Genomic DNA, 23,158 nt, shown 5'->3' with positions numbered 1-23,158 from the left:
GAGACTTATAGTACGTTCTCTCATACCCCGTTCACATTACAACCTATATCACGTAATATAGGCTGTCTTGCAATGAGCACTCATACATAGGATTTCCAGTGAAAAGTAGATGTATGAGTGCTCATTGCAAGACAGCCTATATTACATGATATAAGCCATAGTCTGTACAGGGAATAAAACAAAATTTAGAAAACCGGTAGGGTAAAGAACTACTTCGGCCTAATCGCCCATTTTGGGCCTATCGAGCAGAAAACTTCAAATTAATCCATGATTTCAGAGTTAACAAGTCAATTATACGTTTGGTACGATACTTTAGTTAATAAGCTACCGAACGAAATCGATGAGAACGCGTGGTATGGAAGTTTGCACCCATTATTCCCAAAAACAAAAGAAGCGCTCCGACTGCATTAATTTTTATCTTCATCCGATAGGCCGAAGTGAATTCATTGGCGTTTCAATGCGTTAGGCCGAGTTTAGAATCCGTAGGCCGAGTTTGGCTTCAAGAAGCAGTGTTAGGCTTTTGACAATATCTCAACGATTGGTGTATCTTTATCAAATATTATGGTACGTACGGAAAGGTAAATAAATTTGGAAGCTATCAGTGATAATAACATTCCGTTTGGTGCTAAACTGTGCTAGATTAAGAAAGACTAAGTGCGGGTTGTGCTTAATAGGCCGGAAATGGGGTAGTTAACCCTACCAGGGCTCGGTCTGGATCTGTTCCAAACAATTGGGCCGCCGCTAATGATGCCCTAAGTTTTGGTTTCCCCAGCGTGTGGATTGGTTATCACCGTTCTAGATGAAAACGAAATTCTCTCCATTGAATACCTATGTAATCATTCAGTTCCATTTATTGATTTTCATGCTTTTTACATTAAAATTGTTTATGTGCGCATTCTTGCTGCTCCATAACGATATAGTTTTCCTATCCAACTTTGCAAAACAAATTCACATCATTTACTCTATCAATAACAATACGATATCACACACACACAAACACACCTATTCCTGTCGGTATCCCTGTTCGTTGTCCTTGATTGCACATTCTTGTTACAGGTACGTCCTGTTTCCATTCTAACTGATCATGCTGAAAAAAAAACATTAAAATGATTATTCAATTGTATGAGAATACACCATTTTGAAGCTTAGTGTATGAAATTGACAGTATGATACAAAAGCATAAATCTAACAATAGTGAATACACGCTGACATGCATCTGACTTTTTTTTTAAATCAGCTGAGACGGACACGGTTTCAAGTCTACTTCTATTGCTACATAAAAATTCTACGTACAAAAAAAATACTTAAGTCGCGCTCAAAGGAACGTCTTAGCACCAACGTCATCCCCGTTGAGCGATACCAGACTGCCAAAGATGTTCCGTTTCATTGGCAGCAGGCCTTCGTCCGTGGAACGACTTTTGCTCAGAAAATTATTCTGCTTACGCAGCAGCAGAGAGGACTGCCGGCTAAACGTATTGCTACTGATACTACTGGCCGGTCGTCTGGCCATTGGAGACCATGACGAACCGATGGCGACGACCCCCTCCGGTGAGTAGGGATATGAGCGAGCTTTCAAGCTGTAGAGTATGGGCGGCGATGCACAAAATTCAAAATTCAGTGTCCCAGATTAGGAGGATAAATTAACGATGGTGTAGTTAATGAAGATGAAGAGGTGATATACACTGCACGACAAGTTGAAAGGAGATGAACTTACTCAATGATTCTGGTTTGTGAAGTTCTCCGTTGGGACTGATCGGAGTGTCTGCTGTCTGCAGAACTTTTTCGTGACGCCAGCTTCACACCGTTCAGCGAACGGTTGTTTTCCCACGAATTGTGCCTCTTCAAGTTGTTGGCGATAGTTTGGATGCTGTGAATGGAACCTTTATAAGTCATCGGTATTCTTGTAACTTAATTTATTTAAATGGTGCACACATGGTCCGACACGTCGTAGGACCAACCGGTGAAAACTAACGATTTTAAATTGGCTCACTACTTGACTAGCCTATTGGTCCCAAGCAAACGATTAACGTACCCCATTCTAGTCGAAATTCTAGTACTAAACTATGTTTGTTTTGATTTGCTAAGAAATTTTAACAGATAAAATGAGGGGTTCGTGGATTTTCCTATGTTTCGAGGGGTGCATCGATTAGCTTGGGACCGAAGATAGTACCAGAGCTGAGCCAAAAAGTTGAGCTCGTTTCTTCGGGACCTTCTGGTCTTAGAGTTACCTCTATGGTAAAACACTCTTTCCATAAAGGTATCCATTTCATCATCCCAAAAAATATGAGAGACTACCTACTGAGTATTACATATCTCTAAGAAGTCAAATATTTGATCTATCTCGACTTAGTCAAACTACAAATCAGACCATGGTAACCCGCAAACATCTACCTATCACCGATTCTCCGCTTGTCCAGCTCCTTCTGCAAAAGCTCCGGAATTTTATTCTCATTAGCGGAAACCCGACCGTCCAGAGAATCCTGCTTGAATCGGCTGACGCTTCCCATACTGTCGCTACTGACGCTCATGGCGTTCTGCCAAACGACGTTGGACATGTCATCGCCGCTAGCCGACAAATTGAGCATTTCCGCCGAAAACGTAGGTCTTGCCGGAATGATCGGCGATCGACAGCAAACGCTGAAATTTGTACCAATGATTAGTCGCATACTTAAACCACCTATAGGCTCCGAACCAGTTGGCGGATGTTTTTAAACTTTTGGTTAAAATTTGACAGATGGAAATTTAACGATTAAACCTTATTTTTGACAGACAAGAAGTAAGATTTTGACAACAGTGGATGAGTTCTGCTCGAAAAACAGTCGATCGATGATACAGGGATTTTCGAACATGCGAAACCGAACTTTTTGTCAGTGCGAATCTCAACCTGAGGTAGATTTTAAAAACAAACGATCAAACTGACGTTTTTCAGCAAACAAGCAGACCCAATCTTGATACCCGATCCATTTTGGAACTGAATAATAAACGAATTCGTTGTTCAGTCGGTGTATAAGAGTTACGCCAAGAGTGAAGCCAAGTCTGCATATTGAACTGTTAAACCGAATACTTATCGTGCAAAGTAAGCAAACATTACGATGCTACGGAAGCTTCACGAAAGGCATTGCACTAAAATATAATCGAAGATGCTAATGATCAGTATTGAGAATTTGTAATATTTCTTGTTAAGATAATTCAACAAAATATATGATATAATGATTTGCTGCAGCCGCTAATTTGCGTTCTCGCTAGAAGTAATTTGAAGTTGTTTTTCTCTTGACGTGGCTATTATACGCAGACAGCCGATTTTCAATTAGGTGTTTATCAAAATTGATTTCTTATCTGTCAGAAATAAGTCTGATGAATAGCAGGTTTATTTGTAAAAAAAAAAATCATCTGTCAAATTTAAGTGAAACATCACCAAATCACCACAGCCTAAGCCTTTCCTAATACGTACGAATTCACATCCTCCAGCTTCTTCAACAGTCTTTCGTTCTCTCGACAGACCACCTCCTGATCGCGCATGATCATCTCCCGCGTGCTGTAGAGTTCGGAGTTTTCCTGTCGCAGCGCTTGGTTCTCCAGCATATAGACCTTGACCAGTTCCTTGAGATCGTTGCTCTCCATATCGGGCAGTTTGTCAAGATCGACTTTCTGAGGCGTCCGTACGACCTGCCGCCGCTCGAGGAAGTCTACCTGACTGTTGATCTCTTGCGATTCAGACTGGAGATTCAACGCCGTCCGGAGATGTTCGTTCTCCACCTGTAGAGCTCCGATTTCTCGCTTCAGGCTAAGAATCAGAGCTTCTCGTGGATCCATCACAATGATCGGTTTGGTGCGTATCTTCTTCGCCCGGGCTGCATAGCGAAGTGTGTTCAGCGTTTCCGTTATGTTTGACCGGGCCGGCGAAATGCACGCAATCTAGAAGAATATCTTATGAAAATCAATAATTTCTTAATGTTTCTGAAAAACCGAATAATACCATCAAAGTAACGCCATTCCCAGCCAAACTATCCGCAAGCAACTTGGTCAGCTTGCTATCCCGATAGGGTATGTGTCCGCTCCGTTTCTTCAAATCGCTCAACGATGCAATACAATATCCTGCAATCGAGAACAGAGCTCGTAACTTCAAGATCACTAACAACCCTGTGTATCATCTCACCCAAAACCATCAAACTCTTGTTGATGTTGTTGGCCTCCTCCAGCGTTTTACCTTCGCTGTGGGTCTTCTTGGTCATCTCGCTGCCGGCCAGATCGACAAAGTTGATTTTGCCCTGTTTCGATATGAACACACCGCCTTCAGCTTGCTGCTCCGAGGTTATGTGCACGGTCAGGATCGTATGACTCCGCGACGAGTAGTCATTCATCGAGTGGCAGCCAACGGAACGATTTCGCATACCTGGTTTGAAAACAAACAAAAAATTGAATTTCAAGTTTCATGAAACAGTTCAGGAAATTTATCGAGTGACATCATTACCTTCTTCCAGTACGGCCAGCAGGTCGTCCAGTTCTTCGCAGTCAACGGTGAAGAGGTTCTCGACAAAGAAGCCTCTCGATTTTTTGGACCATCGTACAGCCAGAGGCTTGCGAGCGGTTCCCGGGTTGAGTAGATCGATGACCTGTGATTTATGGATGGAATATGGAAATTAAACTTTATTCCTAACAGTTCTGTACACACGGTTGGTGCCGTTGAGTCGCAATTTACACGATACGTTTGTAACGATTTCTCGATAACGATTATCCGTTTCGAGCCATAGGTAATCGGCATACTTTAAAAAAATCACAATTTTAAGTCTTATTTTCAATTTGATATACGATTATGAAGGACACTCTTAGCTTTGAAATGAAACTGTTTTTTTAAGCGCATGACATTTCACTTAGTAATCGGCTGTAACACAATTTTAAACACTAAGCAATAGGGTAAAATTGCTTAATTTTGCCTCAAACTACCCGAAAATTACGAAGGCATTCGATTTATAGTAAAAAAGCTGACTTTTGATGCATAAATATCTCATCATTTCCAGCGGCATTTTGTGGTATAATTCAAAGCCTTTTTTTTGAAAAAAAAAGTAGAAGGGTCTGTGCATAGGGGCTCGAACGGAAGCTTAGCGTAGGACCGCTAGTGGACGGAACAAATGTGAAGAGCATTTAGGCTGTGTTCCATTTGGTGAATTTTCACTTAAATTTGACAGATGGAAAATTTTCAAATAAACCTGCTATTGTACCAGACTTATTTCTGACAGACGACGAATAAATTTTGACAAACACCTTCTCGAAAATCAGACGATCATCAACAGAGGGATTTTCGAACATCTTAATTTATTTTCGAAGTGTCAAATTTAAGTGAAAATTTTCCAAATGGAACACAGCCTTAGTTGTTTCAATTGATCGATCATCTTAACTCTTTCCGTTTTTTAATTGTAGGCGTACCAAATTTGTAGTAATTTTTTTCAAGAGAAAGTTGATGAAGAGAATCGACTAAAATCACATGCACGCCTGCTTCCAAGTTTGGTTACAAGATTACAACTGTGTGGTCGTTCGGGGCATGTGGTTCTGAATATGGATAAACAGCACAACTCTTTACTGTAATAAGCTTGTTGACCCTGAAAAGTGTCGTTTTGTTGCCAAAGTTGGTGATGTTTTAACCTCCAAAACCGTACAATGGCTGCTTACGCTTGACGTGTTCAGTGTAGTTGACAGCATCACGGATCACACTTGCCAGGAACACTTTCAACACATCTCGTAGATCAGACCGGAGATACGTTTGACACCGCCAAGGCGATCCAGACGACGCACAGTGGGAAAAAATCGTCATAAAAGGAGCAAAATTCATTATCTCTGCTCAGCACTTATTTAACCTTTGCAAATATAATCATTCTTATGGGAAAAATGCTCAGGAATCCAGTGGGAATAGGTTCGTCCTGTGCAGAATAGGGCAAGTTGGGGTTTTTGGAGCATTTTACTTCTTAAAATTTTGTAAAAATGACTTAAAAATACCTCATTGTGGTTGATATACGTTCTGAAATATCGTCACTCTTGTAGAAAAACATCTGGAGAATCCATTGAAAATGGTTTTATACGTCACCAGTCTGTGCAGACTATGCATTTTAGACAATTTTACCCCTATTACGTGTGGACGAACAATTGGGTTCTTCATGGGTATTGAGGTAATTGCATATTCGTAATCTGCATTACAAATGGAATCGAAATCCAAAATTTCATCAATTTTGGAGCACTGGAACTATTTTAAGTAAGTGTGCTTACATTAGCAAAAATCACCATCTTAGCGGCCCTCGATGGTGCTTCGTATGGGAACGAGCTGTCAGTTTGTTAGTTTTGTGTCAAACAGTGAAGTAATTATTTTGCTTTAAATCTTGATTTAAAAATTGAGATGGAAGTAAATAGGATCGAAAAAAATATCGCTGTGCTCAGAAAATGACGCCCTTTCAGATCATGTATGAAAACTGACATATTTTTCAAAATTAAAGAACCCAATTAGGACCATCGTATTTTCACACCCGCTTAAATTGTGTGGAGTGGATGATTCGGACAGCGGCAAAAAAATCGGTCCCAGGACACCCGGCCCTCACACGGACGTGAAATCTAAAGCCAGACAGATGGCGAACAAACTCGAAGGGCATTTCAAGATGCACGTAAATTGCCCGAAAATTGGAGGTAGCGGAAGTTCCAATAATTAAAACATGGCCAGAAGGCTATTCTCTGAGCCAGAAAAGTTAGCAGAACCCAATAAACATTGAAAGCTGAATAAGAGCTTATTCATACCAAAATATGCTTCTTCAGCTAAAAATTGGCTTATTCAGCTCATAATCAGTTCATATTGTTTGTTAGGAAGTTCTTAATGCGGATGCTGATGTGATGAGAAACCTGCGTTTGATAAGCTGTTTGGCCTTGTCAAACCAATTTTTGAACAAGGACAAGTTAACAGAGTTGTACAACATCTTAGAAGAGCAGGTATACACTGAGTTTCCGTTTATAAGAAATCTACCTCCATACAAACATTTAGCAGAATACGTAGATAAGTTGGTAAGATCATTGGTTACTAATCTACGCATTATAAACAAATTAATTTTATTTATTTTAAAGCCATTTTCATTGCATTTTGTTGATAAATAAGCTGGTGAATCTTGCCACAAAAATTATAAATATATTCGTCCCCATCTTGCTCGCAAAACTTCTCCAGAGGCCAATTTGTCAGATTTGATAAAGTCTGCATTGGCTCGTTCAGACCCCAAGATCGAGTTTTATATCAACTTCTTGCATCCTTACCCTGTCACTGTAAAACAGATAAACCGTCACGTCTTAACCTTGAGTAAGTCATGAATATATGATTTCACGTTACACGCATCGTAAACAGAATCGATTTGATCAGCAGGGTTAATTTTTTCCATTATTTTTCATCAAATCCAATATTTTTGTCAGTGTCTGTTTTTATCATTTACCATCACACACAAGGAATAGCGCTTCAACCCAGTGTAGATTAAATGCGTTTATTTTGAAAATCATCGCTGTTACGTACGAGCGAAATGAACAAATGAGTTCATTATACATCAACGAATACGCGTTTGTTGATATTCACCAGTGCTTGATTATCCAACCCAAAATTGTTAGAATCAGAAATGATCCTCAAAAGCAAAATAATTAAATTCATTTTGGACAAAGTGATTATTTTGAATATTGTTGACTCCAGAGCCCAAAACCAGGATTTTATCATCAATTCAGCATGAGACAATAATTTGCCATCGGTTTGTGTGTAAAAACTTGCATGACACGTTCTTCAGCGCAATATTTGTTTAAAATAATCATTATGCATTTGATCCTCAAAATCATCCCCGCCAAGATGAAGACGAATAATAATATTGACATCAATGGAGGCGATAATGAACATCCAGCCATGAATGAAGAAAAACAAATGTTGACTACGATACTCTGAAGTTGCTTTGATAAAGAAAGCTGTTATGTCAAAATTCAGATTCATGCAAGTAGTTGGTTAAGGTTGTCTTCATTTTCAGCTATTTTGAGTGTAGAATAAATGATTTTTATCACCACTGATCTTTGTATTTTCTATTTACTGGTTCATAGAAATGATCGTTTGGAGGGATATAGATAAAAAGATAAGCGGTAAGGAACATACTCTGTAAGGAATTACCCACTAGAATCAGTTGAAACGGAACTGAATTGGAAAGAAGCTGATATTTGGAAAGTTGATTGATTGTTGTTTGTTTCCTTACACACGAAACACGGATTGTGCAATTTATGAAATAATTAATTTTATGTGATACATAAAGTTATTGAATGATATTTCTACGGTATGTGAGGTTCACTTAAGATGGGATTATCACCATTAGATGTTTTCAGCAGGACAGTGCTTGAGGGTTTAATATGAATGTGTTGTATAATCGTATAATTGTACATTTTTCTTCAATAAAAGGGGAGAATCGGGCAAACTGTTTAATTATCTAAATATTGCGCAAGATGAGACAAGCATTTTTTGATGCTTTAAACATATTTACAATGATATAATAAACGAGTATTCGATATAACATGCGTGAAAAATGGATCCATACATCAGCTTACATTTCGATGTAATCTAAAACGTAATTTTTTGATCCCTAAGGTGTTTTCCTTCAAGAAGGGCTATCATTGGACAGCTTTTCTTATCACTGACTACTGTCTTTTAAAAATATCTAAAATAAGGTAATAGGGGTAAAATTGACTAAAATGCATAGTCTGCACAGACTGGTGATGTTTAAAACCATTTTTAATGGATTTTCCAGATGTTTTTGTACAAGAATGTATATTAACCACAATGAGGTATTTTTAAGTCATTTTTACAAAATTTAAAAAAATTTGAGTAAAATGCTCCAAAAACCCCAACTTGCTCTATTCTGCACAGGACGAATCTATTCCCACCGGATTCCTGAGAATTTTTCCCATAAGAATGATTATATTTGCAAAGGTTAAATCAGCGCTGATCAGAGATAATGAATTTTGCTCCTTTTATGTCGATTTTTTCCCACTGTGCGATGGTTGGCGGTTATCACGAAGAACCTTTCGATGACGATTAGCGCCTTTCTTTACCAAGACCTTTTTCTCCTTTGCCACGACCAGTCATTGTTGCTTGTTATGTAGAAGAGTGGACTACTTAACCTGCCACCACCTTCCTACTGCTGCTATTGCTACTTCTGCTGTCTGTTCACCACGCCGTCCGAAGCGAAAATGAGTTGAGGCCAAGGTTGCAAATACTCATTTCAGCTAAAATAATGTTTTTCGGAATAATAAAACCAAAAGATGGTATGATGACATGTTTTACTTGTAACTTACAAGAAGAGGTTACTAAGTATGCGTTTGAAACAAAAAACCTGTAAATTTTGCTTTTGATTGTGACTCATAGAATCAGCGATTTGCTGATCACTGAGTGAGTGAGTGAGTGAGTGTGTGAAAAATCGCTGATTGTGACTCTCATGAAGTGAAATAAACAGGTTTAATATGTCAAACACATTCTTTGCAACCTCTTCTTGTATCTTACCAATTTAAAATATGATGATAGCATCTAATTATTTCATAATTAAAAAACAAACATTGTTTTAGCTGAAATGAGTATTTGCCACCTTGGTTGAGGCTAGACAGCAGCGCTCTTTTATATCTTTTCATGTTAAAGCAGAATGATGTGCAAACTCGATTATGACGACTGGGTTTGGGAAGAACGTTTATTTCATGAAAACAGTGATAAAATTATCACTTTTTATTTGTACATTGGACAATGCTTGGCATTACCACTTTTTCAAAAGTTTCTTGTTGAAAATCGTCAGTCGGAAGCAATGCTATTGATGCATAGAAATATTTCTGATCGATTGGTGATAAAATTATTGAAATTGGTCCAGGGGCAGCTGAGTTATTAATGTTCAAAATCTTTCATAATTTTGTTACATGTTCTATTTTCGGTTTTCACAAAGTGTACCCCATATAAAAATCACAGACGTAGTCCTACGTCCAAAAAAATCCCACTGGTCCAATATTTAATCACAGACAAACAGACGTAACACTTCATTGTGTATCTTCGTTCAAGTATTTAACGGTTGATTTGAATATTATCAGTTCCGCGAACTACTCGCCGCAGCGCTGGCATCTGATCACGCGAGCAAGCTTGTTTTCTGCGAGAAGCCAGAGAGATGTCGTTACTGAGGACCTATGTTTTGAGATACTATGTTTTCAAGAAAAACTTTTTCAAAGTGTTACGTCTGTTTGTCTGTGGTTTAATAGTTTTATCCTTAATCTAAATGTATATCGCACATAAGAGAAATTGCTAATCGGAAAGTGCTGGTCGCCATGTAATAAAGAAAAATTAATGTTAACTCGATGTCATCGCCACGGCAACGACATTATCGGATCCCACATTTCGTCTGCATTTTCCCCTTGAAAATCCGTATTTAATTTTAAAGGCCGTTTACTCTCTTTCCCGATTTAAGATATCAATGAATTTAATCTCATTTGGTAAGAAACTGACTTGGCACAAACTATTTGAATTTGAAGTTTATATGGAAATTACTATGGTCAGACCGAACGCTTTGTTCATTGTCTTCCAGCCTTTTCCATATTGCATAGTTAAATATTTCTGTAGCTATTTTTTGGGAAATTTTCTCAGCTACAACATTGCAGAAAATCGTATTGAGCCTAACGTCAATTTAAATAGTTATTAATTGTTTAAGAGATTCATAATCTTATGACATGATTAAGCAGTTGTTTTGTGGACAACACTGTATTCTGCAGTGTGATATAGTAGCCATGATTGTTGTGTTCTATTCATACGCTAGAAACAACAATGTTGTCTGCTGAACAGATGATTGAGCATAATGATAACACTTAAGTAACTTGAATCATTAATAACTTTTGTTCCTTAAATCGAAAAGTTGTCTTCAACAAAGTTGTAGCTGAGAAAATTTCCCCTAGCACAACTATCATTTTTTAAAGCACAGTGAAATGGTGAATTTCGAAATATAAATGAGCAATAAATTTGGTTTTTCCATAGTAATTTCCATATAAACTTTAAATGGTTTGTGTCAAGTCAGTTTCTTACCAAATGAGTTTAAATTTTGGGAGGCTAATCAAGACCCAAATTGGAACCGGTTGAGCACTAGGGAGCGAAAATTTCAAATATTGCATCAGTCTAGTGGCCATGCAAAGAGTCTGTCAACTTAGGGCCTAATCAGTCCGCATCGTGCTCTCTTGCCGTGCGGATCTATTTGCTTTTTGCTTAAGGAAGTGTTACTACTACCTAAAGCTACAACAAATTTAAACAGCACTTTTCAGTGCTCAACCTGTAAAAAATTTCTACCTTGTTCAACTCCTCTTATTCCTCTTCGATCCTTGTTTGGACCCTACCCGAGGTAATCCTTCTTGGATATCGATTTGGAAAATTCCTCTTCGATCCTTCAGATTCTTATAGTAATCTGCTTGGAAGTCGATTTGGATAAAAAATCTACTGCCGCCATGGCGCCTAAACGCAAAAGAAAGGGGCAAACTCTTGACCCCCCTTCTGAAGAAATTAATTTGAGTAATCAATTTGATTTGCTCACGGATGATGAGAATGATCCATCATCCAAGAAAAATTCTAGTAAACTTTCCCGGCTTAATGCCAAGAAGGAAAAGATTCCCCCTATTGTGATAACCACTACCGATTTCCATGCTCTTCGCATGGAACTTTTGAATTTCGTGAAAGTTAAGTTTTCACTACAAATTGGACGTCGGGGTGAATGCCGTGTATTGGCTGAAACCTTGGACGGATTTAAATGTCTTCTCAAGTATCTTACTGAGAAGAAGCACAAATTTTTTACTTACGACACCAAAACTGAACGTGTGTTCAAGGTTGTCATGAAAGGACTGCCCAGTGGTGAATCCCTGGATCAGATCAAAGATGAACTGGCAAAATTACTTGGAGTTGTGCCACTCCAAGTAATCAAAATGAAAATGAAATCCCGTCCTGGCGATTCGCGCAACGGGATTTCTAATGATTTTTATTTAGTTCACTTCAAGTCTAGTGAACTAAACAACCTTAAGGCCTTAGAAAAAGCTAGCCTTATGCTCCATGTCCGAGTGAAGTGGGAACACTTCAGGAAGACTGGAGGAAATTTCCAAAACCTCACTCAGTGCCGTAAGTGCCAGGGATGGGGTCACGGAACTAAAAATTGCTACATGCCAGCTAAATGCATGAATTGTGGTGATTCCTCTCACGCAAAGGACGACTGTCCTGTGAAGGAAGATCCTAAGAATTTTAAATGTTCAAATTGTGGTGAAAACCACAAATCCAATTTTTGGGAATGTAAGACTCGCAAAGCGATCCTACAATCTCGTTCTAACCGTCAGGTAGGAAACGCTCCACGTTTCCGACCAGGTACAAATTCCTCTGCTGTTAACAACGGTCAGCGAGGAACAAATTCTACATTCGTACCCGTAGGTACAAATATCTCCCCTGCTTCAAATGTTTCATCTGTACCTACTCCCCTCGCTGCTAACAATGTTCAGCGAGTTAATGGAGCTACCTATGCTGCTATTGCAGCGGGTAGAAATCAAAATACTAACCAACGTTCTAACGGAAATTTTGACAATTTTGACTTAGGAAGCATTACTGCCCCCAAAATGGAATTTTTACAGAATTCATTAATTGACATGATTTCTGATATGCTTAAATCTAACTCCATGTTTGATGCTATTCAAACTGGAGTAAAATTTGCAAATAATATTGTCATGACTTTAAAATTCAGTAATGGATTTTAAAGCATTAAATATTGTAAATTGGAATGCTCGATCTCTTAAAGATAATGAAGACGAGCTATTTAACTTTTTAAGAGTTCATAACGTGCATATTGCCGTTATAACTGAAACGTTCCTTAAACCTGCCCATAAGGTTAAGAAGGACGCAAATTACTTGATTTATAGAAATGATCGTCTTGATGGACCCTGTGGTGGCGTTGCCATCATTATTCATAGACGAATCAAACATAAAATTCTTTCTTCATTTGAAACCAAAGTTTTTGAAACTTTGGGAGTTTCTGTTGAAACAAACTTTGGACAACTTACGTTTATAGCTGCCTATTTGCCATTCCAATGCGTAGGCCAGCAAAAGAATTTTCTCAAGGGTGACCTCCAGAAACTTACCCGTCATAGGTCTAAATTCTTCATTATTGGTGATTTTAATGCAAAACACCGCTCATGGAATAATGCTCAAAGCAATTCCAATGGTAATATTCTGTTTGATGATTGTTCTGCAGGTTATTACACTATTCAATATCCAAACAGCCCAACATGCTTTTCTTCTGCAAGAAATCCCTCCACTATTGATTTGGTATTAACTGATTCATGTCAACTTTGTAGCCAATTGGTTACCCATGCTGACTTCGGTTCTGATCACCTTCCAGTAACTTTTGAAATATCCCAAGAAATAATTTGTAATCCCAACAGCTCTACTTTCAATTACCATAGAGCTGATTGGGACCAGTATCGAACATTTATGGAATATAACTTCGATCCAAACATTCCTTTGCAAACCAAAGATGAAATTAATTATGCTCTTGAATCTCTGACTACTTCTATAGTTGAAGCAAGAGCTGCCTCAGTACCAAAATGCGAGGTTAAATTCGATTCAATTATAATAGACGACGATCTTCAGCACTTGATCCGTCTTAAAAATGTCCATAGGAGACAATATCAAAGAACACGCGATCCTGCCATGAAAGTTATCTGGCGGGATTTGCAAAAACAAATTAAAAAGCGATTCTCTGCCCTGAGGAACAAAACTTTTGAAAATAATATTTCTAAATTAGACCCGAGTTCCAAACCCTTTTGGAAACTCACAAAAATTTTGAAAAAACCTCAAAAGCCTATTCCAGCGCTTAAAGAAGGTGGTAAAATTTTGATCACAAATTTGGAAAAAGCTCAGAAACTTGCTAAGCAATTCGAGAGTTCCCATAATTTCAGTTTGGGTCTTACTAGTCCTATTGAGAATCAGGTTGCTCGGGATTTTCTGAATATTTTCTCTCGGGAAAATATTTTTGATGATTCCTGGGGGACTGATTTGGACGAAGTAAGGTCTATAACTAAAAATTTTCAAAATATGAAAGCTCCAGGTGATGATGGAATTTTCTATATCCTCATCAAAAAACTCCCAGAGAGTACCTTGTCTTTCTTGGTAAAATTATTTAACAGATGTTTCCATTTGGCATACTTTCCTGATAAATGGAAAAATGCAAAAGTTGTTCCAATTTTGAAGCCGGATAAAAATCCAGCTGAAGCTTCTAGCTACCGCCCAATAAGTTTGCTTTCTTCAATAAGTAAACTTTTTGAAAAGATAATTTTGAATAGAATGATGCTTCACATCAATACGAACTCAATTTTTGCAGATGAGCAGTTTGGATTTCGCCATGGGCATTCAACTACTCATCAACTCTTAAGAGTTACCAATTTAATTCGTTCAAACAAATCTGAAGGCCACTCAACTGGAGTTGCTCTTCTAGACATAGAAAAAGCATTCGACAGTGTTTGGCATGAAGGTTTGATTGCTAAATTGAAAAAGTTTAATTTTCCACTTTACATTATGAAATTAGTTCAAAATTATTTAACTGACAGAACTCTGCAGGTAAATTATCAAAATTCCAAATCTAATCGACTACCTGTTAGAGCAGGAGTTCCTCAGGGTAGCATTCTTGGGCCTATATTGTATAACATTTTCACTTCGGACCTCCCTGATTTGCCTCAGGGTTGCCACAAATCTTTGTTCGCTGATGACACAGGCATTTCCGCTAAAGGAAGAAGTCTTCGTGTTATTTGCAGCAGACTGCAGAAAAGTTTAGATATTTTCTCTTCTTATTTACAAAAATGGAAGATTTCTCCCAACGCTTCCAAAACTCAACTTATAATATTTCCACATAAGCCCAGGGCTTCCTTTTTGAAACCTAGTAGTAGTCACATAGTCACTATGAACGGAGTTCCAATTTCCTGGTCAAACCAAGTGAAATATCTTGGATTAATACTTGACCAAAAATTAACTTTTAAAGATCACATTGAGGGCATTCAAGCCAAATGTAACAAATATATAAAATGTTTGTATCCTCTTATTAACAGGAAATCCAAACTTTGCCTGACGAATAAACTTCTAATATTTAAACAAGTTTTTAGACCGGCCATGCTTTACGCTGTGCCAATATGGTCTAGTTGTTGCACTACCAGGAAAAAAGCACTTCAAAGGATTCAGAACAAAATTCTGAAGATGATTTTGAAGTTGCCTCCCTGGTACAGTACTACCGAAGTACATAGAATTTCGAATGTTGAGACTTTAGCACAAATGTCCAACAAAATAATTAATAATTTCCGGCAAAAATCGTTACAATCCTCAATTGCAACGATTAATTCCCTTTATACTTAGATAAGATTTAGTTTTAGTTATTTAGTTTTAAGCTATCAATTGTTATACTGACATGCAGGTTTAAAAAACCTGTTTAAAATACTGAATTGCCAAGACAGGAACAATGTAAAAACACTTAGATATATATCATAACAATTAAGGCTGGTAAGTTACTGTAGTAACTGGAGCACCTAGGTTAAAAATGAAATGTAATTTATTTTGAATTTGGAACAAATAAAGAGTTAAAAAAAAAAAAAACAAAAAAAAACTTAGGGCCTAATCCATTGTTCGGTTTGATGTCCATCTGTTGTCAGTAGTTGTTTTCTGACGAAAGCGTAATAACGCTTGAGCATTTTAAATGCTTCAATTCGATGATTCACTGGAAACACTTCCAATTACATGACCGTTTAAATTATTAAACTCCAATTAATTCACATTGCATTCAAGCAGCGCTTCGATCTAATCTGCATTTCTCATACCCAACCGTCAGTGTAGAATCATTCAAAGCGAATGTTCTTCCTGGCCAATGCACGGCGAATACGCCATGGGCTAGGTTGGATTGATTCTCAATTTTTAATCACATCACCTCACTCACGGCCCGCTTCAATCGGTCACGACATACATTCACCTGTCAGGAGCAGGAACACGGCACTCTGACCTTCATTTCCATCATGCAGAGCCCAGGCATGTGTTGCATCATATTAGATAATCTTCCATTCAAAACGACGCAATATTTCCTGTCGCGTGTGACGTCAGTGCGCGGTACGGTTGAAATGACTTCCATGTGCTTCCGATTCGTGTTTACACGAAGGAAATGATTGCACTAGCTAATATGTTTAACAATTCATAAAATATCCTAGATCTACGATTGTCCTCAACCCACTTACCTTTTCGTTGTAAATTTCCAGGAAGGAAGCTTTCAGCACAAAGTTCGTATCCTTCCGTTCCTGGAGTAATTTGAATAGATAGAGAAATGATCGAAATACCAGCCCGTGGTTTTCGTGCTGCGGATCGGGTTTTCCGAAGAACTGTTTAAAAAAAATCAAATTAAAACTTCGATAATTATTCAACCAGAACTGACACGTTACCAATTCCGGTGGTCCCGTGAGGGTATGTGTCTTCCCGGAACCCGTCTGCCCATAGCAGAACGCCGTACAGCTGAATCCTTCGATTGCCATTTCGATCAGCCGTTTAATGCCGGAATACTCCAGCACATCATCCTGCGTTGAACCCGGCTCGAAGACTACGTTGTAGGAAAACAGTTTCGCCTTCTGGCCGGCACTACCCGGTGCAGCTGGGATACCATCGCACTGCCGGAAGAAACGTATTTAGAACACCCATCAAAGAGGGAATCAACTTTGCACTTACCAGGATTTGACCGTTTCCGGGAAACTGAACCACCATATCGTCGGCATTGCGGACATTCTTCACGTTCAGTGGCCGTACCCGCACCACGACGTTTATGTTGTCTTCCGGTGTGCCCGGAGCCGAACTGCCGCTGCCATTCGAAGACTGTGTGATGTTGTCCAAGTTATCGATACTGCCGCGGCTGGAATGCGGGAAATGGGATGATTCAGGTTCATGTTATTTCAATTTGCAGTGGATGGATTTCCATTTATGGACAGAATCAATGTTATTGAAATTATTCATGTTATGGGATTTCATAGCTAAATGATTCAAAACATGTGACTCTTAAAGCCGAGTACCGTTTCTAAATATCCTGGAAATAACGATAGTTGTTTGGATATTTTAACAGCACTCATTTGTTTTAAGGTAAGGGTATACTCAAGACGCTAAAAATAGCCAAAAGAAAGTATTTTTTGTTCCTAATTCGGACTTCCAATTCGAATCTAAAAGCATTTTCATTGCTAGGTACTGATGATATCTGAAATCTGTGATAGGGATTACCATACCATACCACTATTTTTTCATATTATTGAGAATAACCCTAACTCGATTTAGAAAATTTTCTCTTAATCGGTCAATTCAAGAGATACAAAAAAGTTCCTTTTTACAAAGTTGCATGAAATTAGCACAGCTGTAACTTTGCCAAAAAATGTATACATTAGTTTCTTCAAACAAAAAAGTTAAATTTTTGATTTCAATGATAGTAAGAACCACCCTAGAATTCATTGGCATAAAAATGAGGGCCTAACTATAAGGAACCACTTTGTAGAAAATAGATTTTGTCTAAAATTTCAATTTCAGGCTAAAAACTTATCGTTCCACCTAAATCTATATTCCGGACCACCACCGGGCCAAAACATCATTTTCGTTCCCTACCTTACAACGTGCACATTTTAGCAAGGAAAATGATATATTTACGACTGGAAATGGTTGACTGAAATTAATATCTCTTTTTTTATAATGCGTTTATTTTTCCAGGCTCATTTGCTGTAGCTTTGCGGAGCCTACATTCATTGTTTAGATAACAAAATTACTTAAAACTAACGTTAGTAAAGCAGGAGCCGATTGCTCGTGGCTAGCTCGAGATTAGAGGTAACAAATTGTAACAAAAGGATGGCTGGGTAGGCATTGAGAACACAAGGTTTGGAGAGCAATGTGCTCTTGATCTAAAACTAAGCGACATACTGATGAAAAAGACAAACATGGGGGTACACCGATGGGCAGCTAACAACTTGGGAGAACACAAGATGATACTAACTACTAAATCCTCAGATCTATCTGTTTTAAAAACACATACATTAAATTCAAACATTCGAAATCTCGGCTAGCCAAGACATATCTAACGGGTATTGCGGGTAGTTCTCCTCGGGCCCTGAGGGATGTGGATAACTCAGATCACGGTGTAGGATATATGACCAAACAACATGCTCGATATCATGATAACCACTGCCACACGCACATAAATTGCTTCCTGAGAGCCCAATTCGATAGAAGTGCAAGTCTAACGAACAGTGATTGGACATAAGCCTTGACATAACGCGTATAAAGTCACGGCTCATGTCCAACCCTTTGAGCCATGGTTTATTTATTTATTTATTTGCAAAGAAAAACCTATACTAGTGGGCGCAAAACCTCATCATTTCAGTACAAACAGATAACATGGAATCCTACAGATACATTTGTTTGAACTAAGTCCTAAACATATAAAAAGATATTAATGATAACATAATTAACTTAATTTAAATACAGAAAACAGAATCGTGAAGAAGTTAAAAGTGTATTATAAAACAGAAACTTAAGACCCAAGCGCAATGACAGCGGAAGCGGAACGGCAGCGGCAGCGGAAAAGCCCGGTCTGAATAATCCAACTTGTCGGATTAAAAACTAGTTAGAACCAAATCGACTTCGGTTAGGCATCTTGATGTCATTTGTGACAACTGTCAAACTTTCCGTTTCCGTTCCGCTTCCGCCCACATTGCGTTTAAGCCTTTAAGCCTTACACGGGAGAAATTAAAATCAAAGCAGTTATAACATTTGTTGAAAATCTTGCACATTGCTAGTTAACGGCTCATTAGCGCCGTAGTTTGTGCGAGAATCCGGGATGTTGAAAAAATAATAAGAACGTAAATTTACGCGCCTGATATTGACATTCAACTGCTGCAGAAGTGAACCGCAATTAATGTCCGATCGTAGGAGCTCAGCGATAAAGGTAGCCTTAGAGACGCCTCGGCGAACACTAAGTAATTGTAGGGACATCAAATTACAGCGACTTTCGGAACAGTACTCTAATGTGGAGCGGACTAGCGAACAATAGAGTGTTTTTAAACAGAAAATGTCCCTAAAGCCTTTGGCGAAACGAAAAATGAAACCAAGTTGAGAAGATGCCTTAGCGGAAACATAAGCTACATGGTCCTTGAAGGTGAGTTGTGAATCAAGTAGAACGCCTAAGTCTTTAATGGTAGATTCACGGCTTAATATTTGCTCCTGCAGGCTTGTAAGCATAACAGATAGGTGATTTTTTCCTGGGAAACGTTATAATGGCACATTTGGAAGCATTTATAACCATGCTGTTCTTGTCACACCAAACAGTAAAAACGTCCAGCTGCTGCTGAAGAAACAATGCATCAGTATAGTTTGAAATCGTCAGCATAAGACAGCTTCAGGCAACGGATCGAAAAGTGAACGTCATTCAGATGCAATAAAAATATGAACGGTTCCAGATGACTGCCTTGAGGTACACCAGAAGAAAACAGCGAACGGTTGAGAAAAATTATCTCCAATCTTCACTGACATATGTCGACCGGTGAGGTATGAGCGAAGCCAATCAAGAAGGGAACCGTGAAAACCAAGTCGCTCTAGTTTGGCCACAGCAATCTCATGATTAATTTTATCAACAGCAGCAGAAAGATCGGTGTAGATAGCATCCACTTGATGACCTCTTTCCATCTCGCGTATGATTGATGATGTGTATTGAACGAGATTTGTAGCGGACGACATCTTCGGCATAAATCCGTGTTGTTCAGTCGCGTGTGTGTTTTAAATAATCTAGCACCACTAGTTCAAAAAGTTTTGAGGCTGCACATAAAGCAGCGATACCACGGTAGTTGGACACCGACTGCTTATTGCCTTTTTTGAAGACAGGGAAAACAAAAGGATCCTTCCAGCAGTCGGGAAAGATGCCAGAATCCAAAGAGAGGTTGAAGATGGATGCTAAAGGTGCGGCCAGCACTCCAATACAGTTCTTAATGACCATGGAAGAGATTCCATCAGGGCCAGTGCTGAAAGAATTTTCCAAACAAAGGCCTGCTCTACGAACATCATTAGTCGAGATAGGCGGATGCGACCCAACAGCAGAAAGTACGGGAACATCACTACGATGTGCTCGTTAGGTAAATTTTCTTTGACGAAGACACTGCTGAATTGTGACATGAACAGGTCAGCGATTCCCGTACATTGTAGAAGGTAAGCCCGATTCCTTCCGTTGATCGTTCACATGATTCCTGAAGCTCTTAAGATTTGCTTTGAGTTTAGTTTGTAGATGGCGCTGATGGGCTTGATAAAGCTGTTTGTTGAGCCGCTTATACTGTTTGTTAACGAGGTTGTACTTCCTCTTCGATGCATCCGTCCGAAGTTTACAAAATGTCTTCAAGGCAGCTCGTTTGGATGACTTCAGTCGCTTGAGTCGGTGGTTGGTCCAAGGAGGGTTACTAGATATGGGTGGAGTTGTCATGGGTACAAACTGGTCGATCGCATATACGACAATATGCGAGAAAATAGAAGGGGCAGCATTCGCTTCACGATCTCGGAGTTCATCGTCCCAGCTGATGTTTTTGAAAAAGGTTGCCATCCCCTCGAAGTCAGTCCTACGGTAGTTATACGATACGCTGTCCACGGTAACCCGAAAAGTGCAAGCACAGACAAACAGACGTAACACTTCATTGTGTATCTTCGTTCACGCATTTAACGGTTGATTTGAATATTATAAGTTCCGCGAACTACTCGCCGCAGCGCTGGCATCGGATCACTTTGACGTTTCTTTACATTCTATAGAACTTTTATGCAATATTGTTTGCGAGTTAACGAGCAAGCTTGTTTTCCGCGAGAAGCCCGAGAGATGTCGTTACTGAGGTCCTATGTTTTGAGATACTATGTTTTCAAGAAAAACTTTTTCGAAGAGTTACGTCTGTTTGTCTGTGGTGCAAGCCTGATATAAGTGTAATGATAACTGCAGAGGTGAATGGTGTCTACAACGTTTAACTAGTGGTTCGGGTGCCTCTTGAACCGAGCAATTAGAAGCGAGTATACGGCTAAGGAAACATAGATCAAGCAGTCTATGATTTTCATTGGAGATCCCGTTCCGTTGCAGAAGATCAGCAGTATTGTAGCAATCTAGGAGAGATGCTACTAGACGTGTAATGTATGATCCATTAGAACCCTGTTTCATTCGATGACGAGTTTACTGAAGCAAGTTTGAAATCACCAACAACAAGGATTTCGTCAGTCGCATTCATCTTGGATACAACCCAAAAAAGTGAATCAATGTGTTGATCGATCAACTCAGAATCGCCAAGTCGATCCGGGGGTAAATACAACACGTAAATGAAGACCACTTTCAACGGTAGGGTAACAGCCACCCACACCTGTTCGACACCTGAGCTATTAGGTGGATGATATAACCGAGAGTTAAAAGTAGAACGAACTGCTAGCAAGACACCACCGCCGGAAGCTTAGGAGCTAGTAGCTCGAGAACGATCAGTGCGATAGACCGTAAAATCCGAACTAAATGTTTGCTTAGAAAGTGTGTTGCTGTTCAACCAAGTTTCGGTGAAGGCGTACATATCGTAACAAGCATCTGAAGCAGGCCAATTTGTACTCAGCTACAGTTGTATTCATGCCTCCAAAGTTTTGGTAATACAGCAATATTTCAGCTCCCTGAATCCTGGATGCGTTACGGTTGTCATTAGAGTCATCATGGTGGGGAATGACTGAAATTGTCGAGGGACTATGTACGGATGTGTAGTGATCATTTCCCGCTTCGACAGGACATATACAATTTGCGCAATTACCTGAGAAAACAATCTCAGTAGCTGATTGCTTCTTCCGAAGGCGAGGCTCGAATGGGAGAATAGACCTGTGGGACCGACACCTGTGGGAGAATAGAATGTAACCATCTTCCCAAATCACCATCATTCCATTTTGGTTGCCAACTGATGAGGACTTGCTGAGACGAGCAATGGAGAAAAACTCGTTAAAGGCAATTTGTCGCTAAAAAATATCGCCTTCCATAGCGCCCACCTTAGCCAACGAGTCCGCTTTCTCATTACCCGGAATTGAGCAATAAGATGCGACCCAAGCTAAGGTTATAGTATAGGAGCAGTTGGATAAAGCACTCAGTTTAGATCGTATTTCAGGCAGGAAATACGAGAAGTGCTTCATCGACCTCATTGAACGAATAGCCTTCAATGAGCTAAGACTATCCGTAAAAATTTAATAAGGGTCAGAATGTAGTGAAGCAATTCGCAATATAGCTGCGAGTTCCGCAACGTATACGGAGCATGGTTTTTGCAGTTTATAGAAGGCGCTATGAAATTGATTAAATACACCAAATCCAGTAGAAGCATTTATGGTTGACCCATCTGTAAAAAAAAAACTTTATCGTTACTTACATGGTGGTACTTGATTGCAAAAATTGAGGGAACAACCATCGACCGATGGTGATCTGATTTTCCATGGATTTCTTGCATCATGGTCAGATCAAAATTTACAGAGGAACTATAAAAGGCTTGAAAGCAATCACGATTGGAGATTAATGAAGAAGGACCAACCTCTAGCGTCATGTACTCATAGTACAAACTCATGAATCTTGTTTGAGGATTTCGGTCGAGCAGCTTCTCAATGTTTTCTATTACCAAAGGATTCATTACTTCACAACGGATGAGAAACCGGAAAGACAGCTCAGCGAAACGATCTGTGAGTGGGAGAACACCCGCGAGTACTTCGAGGCTCATCGTATGAGTCGAGTGCATACAGCCTAGCGCAATACGAAGGCAACGGTATTGAATCCGTTGCAGCTTAAGGATGTGTGTTTTTGCTGCGGATTGTAAGCACACGGCGAATGAGAACGACTCAAATTTGAGTTTAGTTCACTCATAATCGCCAAAAGTGCAGGAACTCAGCGATAAGTTAATTTGCCTCATGTTTTCCCAGGTTTTTCCAGGATTTTCAAGGGAAAAATTCCCGAATTTGAGAAAAGTAAAGATTGGATTCACTCAGTGTATTGGTACTACTCCGAGGCTGAATAAAATTTTCGTCAATTTCCTCATTTTCCGGCATTTCCACAGG

At 39.1% G+C, this 23,158-nt stretch overlaps 2 protein-coding genes across 3 annotated transcripts in view; one reads left to right on the top strand and one right to left on the bottom strand.

Moving 5' to 3' along the window:
• The window catches only part of LOC135707333 (zinc finger protein 25-like), a 32,478-nt gene that overhangs the window by 5,446 nt on the left and 3,874 nt on the right, over positions 1–23,158 (top strand). The window lies entirely within an intron of this gene.
• The window catches only part of Klp54D (Kinesin-like protein at 54D), a 47,234-nt gene continuing 25,130 nt past the window's right edge, over positions 1,055–23,158 (bottom strand). The window contains exons 2-12 of one of the 2 annotated variants that reach the window (XM_065229141.1): positions 16,778–16,958; positions 16,498–16,719; positions 16,297–16,437; positions 4,472–4,613; positions 4,157–4,393; positions 3,977–4,095; positions 3,452–3,915; positions 2,392–2,637; positions 1,715–1,867; positions 1,294–1,577; positions 1,055–1,087 (exon numbers count right to left, since the gene is read on the bottom strand). In XM_065229141.1, coding sequence (XP_065085213.1) covers positions 1,316–1,577; positions 1,715–1,867; positions 2,392–2,637; positions 3,452–3,915; positions 3,977–4,095; positions 4,157–4,393; positions 4,472–4,613; positions 16,297–16,437; positions 16,498–16,719; positions 16,778–16,958 — 2,167 coding nt within the window. In that variant the 3' untranslated portion in view covers positions 1,055–1,087; positions 1,294–1,315. Of the gene's footprint in view, positions 1,088–1,179; positions 1,578–1,714; positions 1,868–2,391; positions 2,638–3,451; positions 3,916–3,976; positions 4,096–4,156; positions 4,394–4,471; positions 4,614–16,296; positions 16,438–16,497; positions 16,720–16,777; positions 16,959–23,158 lie in introns of those variants that run through there. The other variant, XM_065229140.1, reaches the window with a different exon arrangement.

This window comes from Ochlerotatus camptorhynchus, unplaced genomic scaffold (assembly GCF_037179485.1).
Source record: "Ochlerotatus camptorhynchus isolate MF236.1 unplaced genomic scaffold, CSIRO-AGI_Acam_v1.1 ptg000308l, whole genome shotgun sequence".
Lineage (NCBI taxonomy): Eukaryota > Metazoa > Arthropoda > Insecta > Diptera > Culicidae > Ochlerotatus > Ochlerotatus camptorhynchus.
Note: the sequence above shows the minus strand (reverse complement) of the source record. Positions and strands in the feature narration are given on the sequence as shown.